At 40.3% G+C, this 15,036-nt stretch overlaps 1 protein-coding gene across 4 annotated transcripts; it reads right to left on the reverse strand.

Moving 5' to 3' along the window:
- Positions 1 to 257: 257 nt before the first annotated feature.
- On the reverse strand, positions 258 to 14,124 carry stk24a (serine/threonine kinase 24a; the record flags this gene model as incomplete). 4 transcript variants are annotated; one of them, XM_080785819.1, is made up of 12 exons in its annotated part: positions 13,857 to 14,124; positions 13,625 to 13,706; positions 9,307 to 9,537; positions 7,466 to 7,522; positions 7,210 to 7,318; positions 6,361 to 6,518; positions 5,617 to 5,802; positions 5,352 to 5,494; positions 5,119 to 5,242; positions 2,462 to 2,530; positions 1,310 to 1,446; positions 258 to 1,190 (listed from the first exon to the last, which is right to left on the reverse strand). In XM_080785819.1, exons 2-12 carry the CDS (start codon positions 13,664 to 13,666, stop codon positions 1,157 to 1,159), a joined length of 1,290 nt encoding a protein of 429 aa, XP_080641945.1. In that variant the 5' UTR covers positions 13,667 to 13,706; positions 13,857 to 14,124. The 4 variants fall into 4 exon arrangements, with proteins under 4 accessions (XP_080641945.1, XP_080641946.1, XP_080641944.1 ...); XM_080785820.1 differs by having other exon boundaries at positions 13,850 to 14,124; XM_080785818.1 differs by having other exon boundaries at positions 13,625 to 14,124.
- Positions 14,125 to 15,036: the final 912 nt, after the last annotated feature.

A 15,036-nucleotide genomic window follows, 5' to 3' on the forward strand; every position in this document is an offset into this window, starting at 1 on the left:
TGTTTAGAACTGGAGAGGGTTTGAGTGAACCAGCCTTTTTACATTCTATTATCCTCTACTGTACAATGCAATGACAGCCATATAATTGTGTGTGTGTGTGTGTGTGTGTGTGTGTGTGTGTGTGTGTGTGTGTGTGTGTGTGTGTGTGTGTGTGTGTGTGTGTGTGTGTGTGTGTGTGTGTGCGCGCGCGTGCGTGCGTGGGGGGGGAATCAAAGAGCATTTAAGTAACACAAAAATAAATCAACACTGAAACAAGATACCAGTAGGACAGCCATTTTCATTCAATGGATTAATGGTCCTTAAAGTTTTACAACAGGAGAAATCAAAGACTGATATACAAAAGAACAGCTAATAAAGGCAAGGCAATCTCAACTGTGGCCATTTAAGTCACTCAAAATATTTACGTTTTAACCAGTATCTACAGTTCTCATTTGGCCATTTGTACACAGTGATTCCTCTACATACACTCCATTATTTTTCAATATCTGTAAAAATGAACCTATTTACAAGTCTATACAGCCACCCAATAGAGCTCTTTCCATCTCCCAGAGGACCCAATCAGCTTGAAGCAGGATACCTGAGTTTTCAATAGAATGCGTCAATCTACTCAAATCTCCACTGTACATTTCACAGGACAATGCGCACAGCTCCACACATCCGTGCGCACACACATGCACACAAGCGCGCGCGCGTACCGTGCACACACACACACACACACACACACACACACACACACGCACACACACACACACACACACACACACACACACACACACACACGCACGCACGAAAGTTAAATACCTTCTCTAAAAGGTTGCCTAGAGTAAACCTTTGAGAATAAGCCACATCAAAGTTGTCTTTGCAGCAAAATATTTAAATCTCCATTCTTAAATAAAACACTGGTGAAGGAAGTATTGAGGCGAGACATCTTACAGCAGGTGGCAGTGCGACTAGCCACTGACTGTCCTGGACATCCGCCATGTGTTTGCGTAGAAACAGAGATAATTAGGCCAGGATTTGCTTCAGGCGAATGAGTTATGGAGACTGTCCTGGGAGACTTCATCTCGGCTGTGGATGTCAGAGGCAATGACCTGACTGCTGCCATCAGGGTGTGTTGGGGGGTGGGGGGGTGGGGCAATAGCAGCCAAGGCTTCTCTCACTGAGAAGAGGCAGCCCTGGGCAGAGAAAACCTGATAAATGGAAAGGAATAGTTCTATGAAGGCCAAGTGTTAAATCAGAATGTCTGGAGTGCAGTGAAAGAATTTGTTATCATAAGGTTGTGGCAAGCAATTATTGGAATCCCCATTACCTCTGAAGTCTCTGCACCATTTCAGTCACCAGGGCATCGCAGATCCCTGGACATGCTTCCTCTGCCAGCAAAATAGCCTTTCTCAGCTCCTCTGACGCTTCTGGTTTGCCATTGCTGGCCTCACTCTTCTCTTTCAACTGCAAGGAGAGAGACATTGAGGAGACATCATTTATGTGATTTCCCTACTGCAAATAACTGTGTGAGTGTGTGTGTGTGTGTGTGTGTGTGTGTGTGTGGGGGGGGGGGGTTCAACAGGAGAGTGTGACAATGACCATTAGAATGAAAGGCAGATCATGTCAGAGTGAAAAGGTGACTCCACAGGTACAGGCTTTAGTTTAGACATACTATTGGACAGTCATTAGGACGACAATCTACCTCAATCTACCTCATGCCCGACCGTTGTTTCCGCATGTCAGTCCGTTGGTACAAAACATTATTTTACCCCATGCAAATTAGCCTGGAGCACTGCCAGTTATGCTTATTATAAGCGACTTTGGGCTAGTTTTCCTGTAACATAGCTTAAGCGAATATAGACAACTTCCAGTGTTTGTACACATAAGTTTTCCATACAGTCTTGTGATTGGCTACTTTTTATCAGCTTGCAGAGATGATCAATGTTCTCCCAGAGTAGTAGTAGCGATGTAGTGGTGAGATTTTCATGATTGGCTGCCATGGCCTCTAAACCAATGGTAGACTAGCCCTATACGGCCAATGTTCATAATTGGCAGGTCCCTAAGCCAATAGGAGACTAACCTTATACGGCCAAAGGGACAGTAAGCCCCACGGCAGACAGCGACAGACAGCGAGAGGTGTCATGCTCTCCTCTCCCCCACCACAGCATTCGGCCACTTTATATGGATGATAAATACTGATTCCCTCACAAACCAACTTTTCGAGGGCAACATATTGTATACAAATAGTTTAAAGACTTATGTCATAGCGACACGTATACAAAGAGGGGGTTAAAACAAAAGACTAAAACATCGATCTGCGGATGAGACGACAAAACGTCCATAAAGGGGGGGTGTGCTGTGGCTGCCAGCTGATATATTATGACTCGAGTAATTTCTTGTTTAAATATTTAGAAACAATGATTTAGAGCAGCTTGATAATTTTAGTAACTTGGCAAAACATGACAAAAAATGTACTCACTTCAGAAAATAGAGGCGAAAAGATTGTTGTCAAGGTTTGAGACGAAGACCTCTTTGGACTGTCTTGCACCTGAATAAAACAGATTTGTTTTTAGAAACTCAGCACACAAAGTTCAGAAACTTGACTTTGGTCCATTATTTCTCTAATACCAATTGGTATTATTTCACTGGAGAAATAATGGACCAAAGTGAAGTTTCTGAACTTTGTGTGCCGAGCTTAGTTAACAGGCATTAACCACTTAACATTTCCTGCTGGCATGTTTGACAAAATTATGTCAATTCGTGGGTCCGTTGGCCATTTTTTAACCGGAAGTAAGAGCGCATCATGTCCGTCGCTCAATCGGGTCCCCAACTAGCATGCGAGACGATAATATGATAACCGGAGCGATGCGCCAGCCTTTTAGTGCCATCCTAAGAGCATACTTTATCTCATCTCACCAAATTAGGCTGGATTTGTTCGGAGATATACTCCACTGAAGGTCGCGATTATGGGACTCTATGGAGATCGGATGACCATTTTTGTTTTCTCACATTTACTATTGACAATGAAAAGAGAATTTACGTCATAAGTGCCTGAACAAAATGTACGTCATAAATGCCATTGACAATGAAAAGAACATTTACATCATGTCTCTGAGCAAATCGACATATTACGGCATGATGATGTACGATGATAAGAGCGCCCCTCACTTCACACGGGTGATTATTTCAACCACTCCTATAAACAGCTGTGTGTGGCTGTGTCCCTGTGTCTGAGCACGAAAATAGCATTTGTTCACCACCAAGTTGCACTGTTGTGCAGCCTAACACACAGACAGGCCAGGGAAGAGGGCTTGTACAGTACAAGTTGATAAAGCAATTGAAAGAGAGAAGTTATCAAGTCGTAATTTTATCTACTGGCCCCTGGCCCCTTGCCATTTTTCTAATGTGGCCCACAGGTAAATCTATTTGAGTATCCCTGGGTTATAGCCCATGTTTTTTGAAATTTTGAAAAAAAAAAGTTAGCCTCGTTTCTCATCATTTTGGACCGTGGGCTATAGCCCATATCGTACGGCATACTATAGCGCGCAGTTTTTCATCATTTTTGAGGATTTTAAAAAAATGACGAAATGACAAAAACGATGGGTTATAGCCCATGTTTTTTGAAATTTTGGAAAAAAAAGTTAGCCTCGTTTCTCATCATTTTGGACCGTGGGCTATAGCCCATATCGTACGGCATACTATAGCGCGCAGTTTTTCATCATTTTTGAGGATTCGAAAAAAATGACGAAAATTGACAAAAACGATGGGTTATAGCCCATGTTTTTTGAAATTTTGAAAAAAAATGTTAGCCTCGTTTCTCATCATTTTGGACCGTGGGCTATAGCCCATATCGTACGGCATACTATAGCGCGCAGTTTTTCATCATTTTTGAGGATTTGAAAAAAATGACGAAATGACAAAAACGATGGGTTATAGCCCATGTTTTTTGAAATTTTGGAAAAAAAAGTTAGCCTCGTTTCTCATCATTTTGGACCGTGGGCTATAGCCCATATCGTACGGCATACTATAGCGCGCAGTTTTTCATCATTTTTGAGGATTTGAAAAAAATGACGAAATGACAAAAACGATGGGTTATAGCCCATGTTTTTTGAAATTTTGGAAAAAAAAGTTAGCCTCGTTTCTCATCATTTTGGACCGTGGGCTATAGCCCATATCGTACGGCATACTATAGCGCGCAGTTTTTCATCATTTTTGAGGATTCGAAAAAAATGACGAAATGACAAAAACGATGGGTTATAGCCCATGTTTTTTGAAATTTTGAAAAAAAATGTTAGCCTCGTTTCTCATCATTTTGGACCGTGGGCTATAGCCCATATCGTACGGCATACTATAGCGCGCAGTTTTTCATCATTTTTGAGGATTTGAAAAAAATGACGAAATGACAAAAACGATGGGTTATAGCCCATGTTTTTTGAAATTTTGAAAAAAAAAGTTAGCCTCGTTTCTCATCATTTTGGACCGTGGGCTATAGCCCATATTGTACGGCATACTATAGCGCGCAGTTTTTCATCATTTTTGAGGATTCGAAAAAAATGACGAAATGACAAAAACGATGGGTTATAGCCCATGTTTTTTGAAATTTTGAAAAAAAAAAGTTAGCCTCGTTTCTCATCATTTTGGACCGTGGGCTATAGCCCATATCGTACGGCATACTATAGCGCGCAGTTTTTCATCATTTTTGAGGATTTGAAAAAAATGACGAAATGACAAAAACGATGGGTTATAGCCCATGTTTTTTGAAATTTTGGAAAAAAAAGTTAGCCTCGTTTCTCATCATTTTGGACCGTGGGCTATAGCCCATATCGTACGGCATACTATAGCGCGCCGTTTTTCATCATTTTTTGAGGATTTGAAAAAAATTAAAAAATTACTAATTACTAATCACTAACTTCAGGCAGGTCTGATTTTTAATATTATGACAGAATGTAAAGAATAGGAATTTTTCTTTTTTTCCCCTTCATTATCAATAGACTTGGTCAAACAGCAGCAATCTATGAATGGGATGCTAGGGTTCATGTGATTAAACTACATTAGTATTATGAAGTGTGTTTATGAGGTGTACTTCTTCATATGCAGAATTCCTTATTTTTCCTCCATCAGTGTGTGGTTGTGTACCTTGTTTCTCTCCAGCTGTGCTGTCCCATTCGGAACCTTTTTGGGGTCTTTCTCCCTGATGGTGTTGAAGATCCAGTCATCATTACTGGAGTCATTGCCACCAGATGCTTGGCCATCATGTTCCCTGCATTAACAGATTGATAGCAACCTCGCTGGTAAAGATTTCCCTTTGGCAATATGAAACATTGTCATGTCTCCCCTTGATCTTCATATGAAGGACTGGACCAACTTACGAATCTTCATCTGAGCTGGATTCTTCCCGAGACTGTTCTGCTTTCCACCTCTTATATTTGTCAACCAGTTCTGATAGGTAGGATGTCTTTTTGGCGTGCCTTACAATCAGCTTATGTTTCAACAGCTCTTTGGCAGTTGGCCTCTGAGAGATACAAAACAAAACAGACATTCAATGGCAACAAGACAGCAGCCTTTCCCAACGCAAGAGGCCGTATATTTAAAGGACTGCAATTGAGATTAAGAGCATGCGACTCTTGAACTTACAAAGCTGGGCTCCTTATTTAAGCATGCTTCTATAAACTCTTTGAGAGGTTTGCTGTAGTTTCCTTCCAGTGTGGGTGGGTTGTTCTTTGGGATGAGGAATAAGACCTTCATAGGATGTAGCTCAGAGTGGGGTGGTTCTCCTTTAGCCAGTTCTATTGCAGTGATACCTAATGACCAGATATCTGCCTGTAACGATTCGGACAATAGAAACTTTAATTAAATATTTTTAAATAAATTGCTTGACCCATGTGATATCAAGAGAAAACATAAAATATACTTGTATTTAGGCTGGCAGGCCAGAGTAGTGTTGGAATCTTTCAGAACATGTCAGTGGTTCTGCAGATAAGCTGCATAGTTCCTAATATATAAACATTTCTCCAATCCAATCCACTTTATTTATATAGCACATTTTTCAAACACATTTCTAGCTCAAAAGGTTATTAGAAAAACATAAAATGATGTCACCCAAAGGGTCAACATGTCTCTTTCTTAAAATATTTTTGGCATTTACAAAAAAGACAAATGCTTAATTGTTTCACAAACATGCCAGTTTTTAAAACTAATAATGAGAGCGGTTATTGACAACTTCCAGCAGCACAATCATTGACAACTTCCAAGCGTGAGGTTTACTATGTTACCGGCCCTCCTTCCCCATATCTTTACACAGTAGAACATAACATGCCTTGCACGTTCCATTCCTGACCTTGAGTGCCATAATGAGAGCGAGTGTGAGGTAATTCTGACCTTTGAGTCATAGGCAGACTGCTTTATTACTTCAGGTGCCATCCAGAAAGGGGTGCCTACAAACGTATTCCGCTTTATCTGCGTGTCTGTCAGCTGGCCTGCAACTCCAAAGTCTGCCAGCTTCACATCCCCTTGTTCAGACAGCAACACATTGGCCGCTGAAAATGAGACAAATCGCACACCGCTATAATATTTTACTGAAATAAAGATCAGCACTCTGCTCAGTATCATATTTGGCCATTACACCTCACAACATAAGAATGCTGAATGTGAAGTATGGAGGGTACAACGTGGTATATTCTGATAAATGGATTTGTCAGGCAGAGAAGACATCTTGGCAAAGCTTAAGTGTACAGATGGTTAAGACTGATGCCAATCAATCAATGGGGGCATGTTCCCCCCGTGTCCCCTAGGGTAGGTACCCTCACAAAAAACATGCAGTAATCCTGGTCTCTAAACTACCTCCCCCTGGCCGCCTGATGGAAGGGAAAGGAACTAGTCAGAATAATGTGTTCCTTCCGCGGTGACGCGCTACATCCGGCCGGGGAAAAGAAGCAGATTGGACTCATCATGCATAGAAGGAAGAATGAGGTCAGTCCGCTGCCCTCCGCAAGTTAGCAGAGGAAGTGTAGCGCCCAGGATTACATTAGATAATTGACACTGGGTGAAAAAATGGGTTGCAAAATCGGGGGATAAAGATTAAATAAAAAGACTGATGCCAATGTTACTGTTACTTCCACAGAATTAATAGCGAGATGTAGAGTAACAGGGGAAAGAAAATAGTGCCTGCTTGGTCTGCTGATAAAGCAGAATACAATAGAATAATATGAATATAACATGTCATAATACCTTTGATGTCTCTGTGGATTTTCTTTTCCGAATGGAGATACTCAAGACCCTTTAGTATCTCTCTAAGAATCGTGGCAATCTGAGTTTCATCCAGGGCACCTGGTTCCAACTAGAACATGGGATATGTTCATGGTTATGTTAGTAAGTAAGTCAACACTCAGTGTTATGTCAAGCCACAAAAATACAAATGATTATATGAAAATCTAATTATTTTGAACAAGATCAGTGCATTTTGATTATTTCTTTGTAAACATACCAAATCTAGAGCTGATCCTCCACCCAAATATTCCATTATAATCCATAATTTGGTATCCTGAGAAAGAAGGTATTTTAATATCAGAACAGACAGAAGACACATAGAGCACCGTGCAGTCAAATGTTACAGTATTGTATTTATGTGGCAAGCAAAAAATACATCATAAATATATCGTTCATCGTACTTAGTGGAACTCAATGATAGATTACATTAGTAATGAACTTTTGAAAAGAAAATGTATCACAGTATGCTTTGAATTAGTGCAATGATCTGTGGCATATTGCATCATATGGCAGAGAGATAACGATGACGTTAGAAGTCTAGCTACAGAAAGATGATTCTTATTATTACTTCAAATGGAGGGGAATTGGTAAAACTAAAATATGTCTATTATTGGAATTCACATGCTAACTGTAAACAAAGGTCTTTGTGTGGAGTTAAATGTCCATTCCAATAACTAAAATAAAGTAAATTGTTTCAGTCTCATTGGGGTAAAATCCCCTTTTTCCTCTTTGGGTCTTAGGAACAAGCAGAAACTTGAGTGAAAAAAGAACAGCTCTGCTCTCAGTGCCATCCAACTACACTACAAAGAATGCTCTGGTTAATAATGCATTGGAGAGTGAACATCAACAGGGATAGATTAGGCCATGTTCATCCTTTTAGAATTTAGATGGTTGATCAGGGCAGGGTGCGGCCTGAGTTAAGAAGGCCACATTGCCACAGGCTTCTTTCTATTCTGAATTACGTCCGCAGCACAGACAGAGGGAACAACATGGTACAGCTACAGCTGTCAGACTTGGTAATGGTAATATCACACTGTGACACTGTCAACAATATTTAATTGTATTTAATATATTTAATCTACAGACTGAGTCAATGGTGGAATCAATGAACCCTGTCACTAAGTGCCTTTGAGTGATGCTCCAAAGGTCACTTGTCGGAAGCTATAACACACGTCTCTGAGGGCAGTGCTCAGAAGCCTAGCATACTGTAGCACAGGGACGGACAAGATCCGGTCTCTCACTCGGACACAGCAAAGGATCACCGCGACCATTACTGCGTTGGCTATGGACCAGAAATGCCATCCCCAGATGTAATTTGGACAAGGCACAGGAGATGAAGGCGATCCAAAGAGACGGCTACATTGGATGCGCGCAGTTCAAGATGGCACACTCCATTGCTGCTTACATCTTCACCTAGCAACCCAGTACTAATGCAAGTAGCATCACGACTCGATCGATTATAAACACTATAAAAGACCATTTGCCGTAGATCTACAGCAATGGCGTTAAAAGTATTAAGCCACATTACATGTATTCTTCTACACATCTATTTACAAGATATATGCTTGATGGAGTTGGTCAACTCATAACCATCATTTGCACAGTTTTACACTTTACAAGTTATAATCACACTCGTGTGATTATAACTAATCGTGTGACGGGCACCTCACTTCTTTAAACAAACATCGTACTTTGTTTGTTTAGAGCTTTAAACATTAGAAAGTCCATAGACTTGGCTTCACTTGTCTTTAATGTATGCTTAATGTGCTCCTTTTTTCAGCAAAAATGTAAACATTAAATGTCCATAGACAAATGCCGTTGCGTGGGGTGAGGTGCCATATGAGATAATTTCCAAATGCCAGATATTGGAGGGGTTAGCACTCCTCAATAATACTCATGGCGAGACTTGGGGCAGTTGCCAGTGAATAATGTATTGACCAATCTAGGTATACGTACAGTCATACACTTGCATGCATGACAAAAATGATATTTCCTCTTGGACATAAAATAGGTACAACTCTTGTACAGCATGATACTCAAGTTTACGTTGACGCTTACCTTGAGGTAGGATCCATAGTACTTTGTTACAAAGGGGCTGTCGCATTGGCTAAGCACAGTGATTTCCTGCTGAATGTCCTCTATTTCATCTTCCGCTTCCTCCAGATCAATGATTTTAATTGCCACAACTTTCTGAGTCCGATTGTCAATGCCTTTAAATACCTCTCCAAAAGAGCCTTTTCCTATCCTCTCCAGTTTGGTGAAAAACTCCTCTGGGTCAGCTTTGAAATTCTGTAGGGAGGGAGAGAAAGAAAGAGAGAAAGAAAGAACTATTACCATTTCATTGTACAACACAGTGCAGCATTGATCCACCTGCTGAAGTGGGTTATGGTCCTAAAATGGCCTAATACTATGGTTCATATGGAGAAACATTTGGGACAATGATTCAACCAAAAGTCCAGACTCTGGATACAGCAGGCCAACATATTTGTGATCTAATCTCTGTTCTGTTCTTGTGGCAGGACTGGTCAACAGGATGTTGGGTCATTCTTTAAAAAATAAATCAAACATTATGATTTGAATTTAATGTGTTTATCCTGCCAATGTAAACTATGAAGTAACAAAGGACTTGCTCCATTTTAATTCTCTTATAGAGCTGAATTTATATAAATTCTAAATGCAAGAGTGTGGCGCTAAAGTTATTTAGCCTCAATAACAGGGTAGGAAATGGCACAATTGGAAACAAAAATCGGACCCAATGAGAGCATTTCAGACTCCCGTCTCCATGATTTTCACTAGAAAAGTGTGGTAACATTTGTGTGGTAACATTTCATATCTCACACACACACACACACACACACACACACACACACACACACACACACACACACACACACACACACACACACACACACACACACACACACACACACACACACACACACACACACACACACACACACACACACACACACACACACACACACACACACACACACACACACACACCATGATTCACTAGCCCCCGTAAAAAAAAAAAAAAAAAAAAAAAACCTGCACTATAGACAATGGTAAATGATAATATGCCTGTCTTAAACAAAGCTTACGAATTGATTGTATACTATTTTTTTTAAATCCTGGCTCAGGCTAGTCTTTACAGTCTCTGACCATCAGGAATGGTATGGGCTAATGAGGAATGTGATATACTAGTAGGCCGTCATGGCTTTGATGTGGTGCCCAAACGTCAGAGTCAATAACATCATCCATGCTCCTGAGAAATTCAAGCAGTGTGTGTGGAATTTAAATCCATTACCCATAATAATCACAGACAGCCAAGCTCAGGGCTGCTAATCCTAAGACTTTCATTTCTTGCCTTGTTGACAAACAAAGCAGTCATTTTTGTGTTGCAGTAGGACTAGTAATAACACTGCTACAGTGCTACTTCTGAGCCAAACCTATATTCTAGATATGAACATAAAACAAAATGCTGTTTCTTTGTTCATTATCAATTTAATATGAAATAAATAAATAAAATAAAACAAGACAAAATAGTCCATTGCTAATTTGAACTATTTCTGAATTCACCAGATATAACTCTGTCTGTGCTTAGACTTTGTACTGTGGGCTGGCCAAGTCCACTACATTCATATCTCCCCAGATAATTATTTCCTGTAAGGCTGCTAATGCATGGCTGGTAGAGTTATATGGGAAGGCACAGGCGGCTCCTAAAAAGAAAAAGAGGCAGAGAGGGGCTGCTGAATTTTGATAGTAAGGGGACTTTAGAACAAAGACGGGGAGAGGGAGAGCGGTGCAGAATAAAGCAGAACAGAAACAGCAGAACCAAATGGCTGTCATAACACCAATGTGGTTATTCATCCAGGTGAAAATGATCATGTTGAGTCGGAGCTCTCTAAAAACAATGGAGAACAACAACACCGCCACAGCGACCACGGATACACATGTTGGGAACCCACTTACCGTTGTCCCAGTCAGCAGGTTTACAGCGACAACTGGCCTAAAGCTCGGTGAACCTCCTCTAAAAGCATGCGTTTGATCCTCTTCAATCTACCCATCATTAACTGTGTGGTCTACGCCTCTATGGTCTAGAGGCCGACAGATGCCAGATTTAGGAAACTCCTAGGTCACAGATTACTGATGAAGTAATGATTTGACTGATATTTTGTGAAGAATTTCAAAGATTTACTAATCAATAAAAAAAAAGAAGAATTAACTGGTAAGTTTAAAAAAAAAATAATAATAACCACTTAACCGTAGCAACACGAGTTGCGAGTTTGTAGACTGTAGGGAGCTACAGTTGTGCATATTCATTTTTGGGACCACCTAAGTGGGCTGAGCGACGTTTCTGCTCTTCTTCAGATGCTTCGAGCAGTGTGCGCGAAACGTCACTCAGACCACTCAGGTGGTCCCAAAAATAAATATAAAAAATAAATAATTATATTTACTGTATGCAAGAGGGAGCTACAGTGTACAATCTTTTATTTTGTCTTTATGTTTTGTAGTTTGAAGTTCAACACCTGCTTTTAAAGGACTCGTTCACCCAAAAAATGACTTATTTTCTATAAATTACACACACGCCATGACACGTTCCTTTTTTTGTTTTTGACGCATCCCTAAGCCAATAATTTGATTACCTGCTGTATTTTCCGGTAGGAGACACAAAGACTTTCGGAAACTGAACTCCTTTAAATGGATAATTGGGACATATCGGCTGCATTAATTGCCGATTTGTAGACTTAGATAGCATTTGATACAGACTTATAGCATGTTATGTAGACAGCACTAGAATTGCATTGTATGTACAGTAGTCATAGCACTTCATAGTACATATGTATAGCATAGTATAGTATATATGTATAGTTTCATTATATAGATATTCCACTGTTACGTTCTTAGTTTACATTTACACATGTTTCATGATAACTACTTTTTATGTATGTGATCTGTATTACCATGCTTTTTGTTCTTGCTTAATGTAAATCACTCTGGATTAAGAGCGTCTGCTAAATGCCTAAATTGTGAATTGATACCGATGTCGTCAAAAAAGTAAAATAATGGCCAATATATCGATCAGATACTGTCATCCACACCCTGGACATTGAGGCTCATCACCAGCTCCCCCTACTTCTCATAGTCTACTCCGCTCCATGGGACCATACTCCAGTTTTTAGTAGGGGTGAGACGATTTTCACTTACTTCCTGATTCGATATCGATACCCAGGCTGCCGATTTGATTTATATTTATAGAAAAAATTGTGATATATAAATTAATCGGTTTTTTCCCACCCCTACTTTTTAGGTGATAATCCAACCACTGCAGGGTTAGTAAAAACAGAGATGTGCTGCCTCGGGTGAGCAGGGACTGAGTCGCTTATCACCCCAGCTCAGAGACGTCCTGTTGTAGTTTTGCGTGAGCCTTCAGAGTTCAGACTCTGAAATCCACACCAAAACCCTTATCTGGCAGTGGATGCACTGTCCGCAATTTAAAAGTCTAGCATTCAAGAGAGAGACTGACTGACACTTACTGTGCAGTCAAACTCAAGCATAGTGCACCGATTCAACAAATTCAGCTCAAAACATAATGCCACCCCAACAGCTTGTCAGTCATACATCCATGTGTGAATGGGGAAAGACCAAGTGACCTACTTGTTCTTAGACCATAATCATGTCTTGGCTGTGGGCTCAAAATGTCTGGTTCAGCACTGAAGCTAATTAGTATTCCAAGTAACACTGCAGCTCGTTATTATTATAGTGATGATGAACTATCCTAAACTTCATGTTAGAATTGACTTTGAAAAAGTGTGATTATAGTCTAGTCCAGAGAGTGGCATTTAACCACTTTAATTAGCATCCCTATACTCTGGGCCTGGGGCTATCTACTATAGCTCACAACGTGCCTCAAATCGGCTATTTTCGGCTAAGATATTTAGTTAAAGCAAAAACAGCCTAGAATAGAGCCCTTGAATCCAGTCAGTCAACTATGGCTAGGGTTTAAAGTGGCCAATTAACCAATTCAATTGATATACAGATACTATATTTGTACTTAATGATACATAAGTAAAGACATGACTTGTTGCGTTATGAAGATTTAGAGCACTGTTGTTTGTCTAACTGTTGTGCAAACAAGTGCGTCTGTGGCAACATCCTGTCTTTACTGACTGAAAGAAAGCAAAGACATAAACACAGGGATGTATGTGCTTTTCTGACGACTGGCGAAGAAATTAGCCATATCTGTGACGACGTACGTGTATATTAATCAAGAGATTATTATAAACGGGTCTATATGAGCTTTTGGTGTTGTTGACAAAACACGGGATGGATAAAATTAGCCAGAGGATAGGCTGCACAGATGTTAACTTACCTGTATCCCAGTCAGTCCACTCTGAACAGGGGAGTGAGCCATGGTGTCAAATCAGCAAAGATGACGCCTCACTTCAGCTTTCCTAATCACAGGCAAATGGCTGTAGTTAGTTGATCGCAGGCTGGCTAAGGTAGTTTAGTACTTTGGTGCAAACAGGAAGCTTAGCTTAGCCAATTCTAAAAAAACGGTCTTGGACGATTTCAAAACAATTGCTAAGCCAGTTACCCTGTACCTCGAACAGCTAATGTGTCTCCTCCTCACTCTTCTTCCGCAGATAGACTCACAGTTAAGCTAACGTTAGCTATAGCAGCTAGCAAACGTTAGCTAAAATAACTATCGCAGAAGCGCTCTGCGTTTCACCGTCGCTCTTTCAGTGTCTAAATAACTTGACGGAGAAATATTCGCATCAGAAAACAAAACGTGCGGCGCTGTACAGTTGTGTCGTTTTGTTGTTGTTCTACTACCCTCATCACTTTTCTCTGGAACACAACGCCATCTTGATCGCTGTCACTCTCATTTTCCTGACGACCAATCAGGACGGAGGAAAAAATAACAGCGCACGTGTCGTCATCCGATCGCCAACGAAAAGTGTCACTTAAGAATAATCTTTTAACAGTTGTCATGATGTCATCTTTTCGATTCGCTTTTAATACCAGTACTAGCTTTCTTCACAAATGTTTAATGATGTCTACTATCACATAAATTTGTTCCAACCCTACTTCCTTGGGAAACTTTGACAGCTGCTGAAAGTTGGGGTACCAGATTAATAACCAATAGCCTATAAAGCAAAATTCCCAAAATCTCATATGCTTTAAGTAGCATGTGACAGGAGGTTTTCATGATGCTGAATCCATTCCAAGCATCAGTTTTGCACTTGGGTTAAATTTGGACATAGCCACTTGCCCAAATGTGCCCAAATGTGCCCAAATGTGCTGACCTCATCACATTTGTGATGACACCTATCGACACTTTTTGTGTGTTTTCTGTGCAAAACTAATGCTTGCAATGGATTCAGAATCATACGTCACATCACATGCTACTTAAAGTATAATGAAATTTGGAATATTTTGCCTTATATTGGTTGTTAATGGTACTCCAACTTTCAGCAGCTGTCATAAGGTTTCCCAAGTGAGTTGGGTTGGAACAAATGTAGGCCTATATGTGATAGTAGACACCTTGATGAAGACATTTGTGAAGAAAGCTAGTGGTAAGCATTTTTTGTAGATTTGCCACACATTTAGCACATTTTCCCTTATTAGTAGTACAAAATAAACAAACGTATATAGGTACTTCCGTCAAAGAAGTCATACTATATAGCCTACAATGTTGTCAAAAACTGCCATACCCTACTATAGCTAGCCTACTACATCATAGGCCTACATAAGGAAATCACAACAAAATTACAGTACAAA

The sequence above is a fragment of the Protomyctophum bolini genome (genome assembly GCF_963924005.1).
Source record: "Protomyctophum bolini genome assembly, chromosome: 16".
Lineage (NCBI taxonomy): Eukaryota > Metazoa > Chordata > Actinopteri > Myctophiformes > Myctophidae > Protomyctophum > Protomyctophum bolini.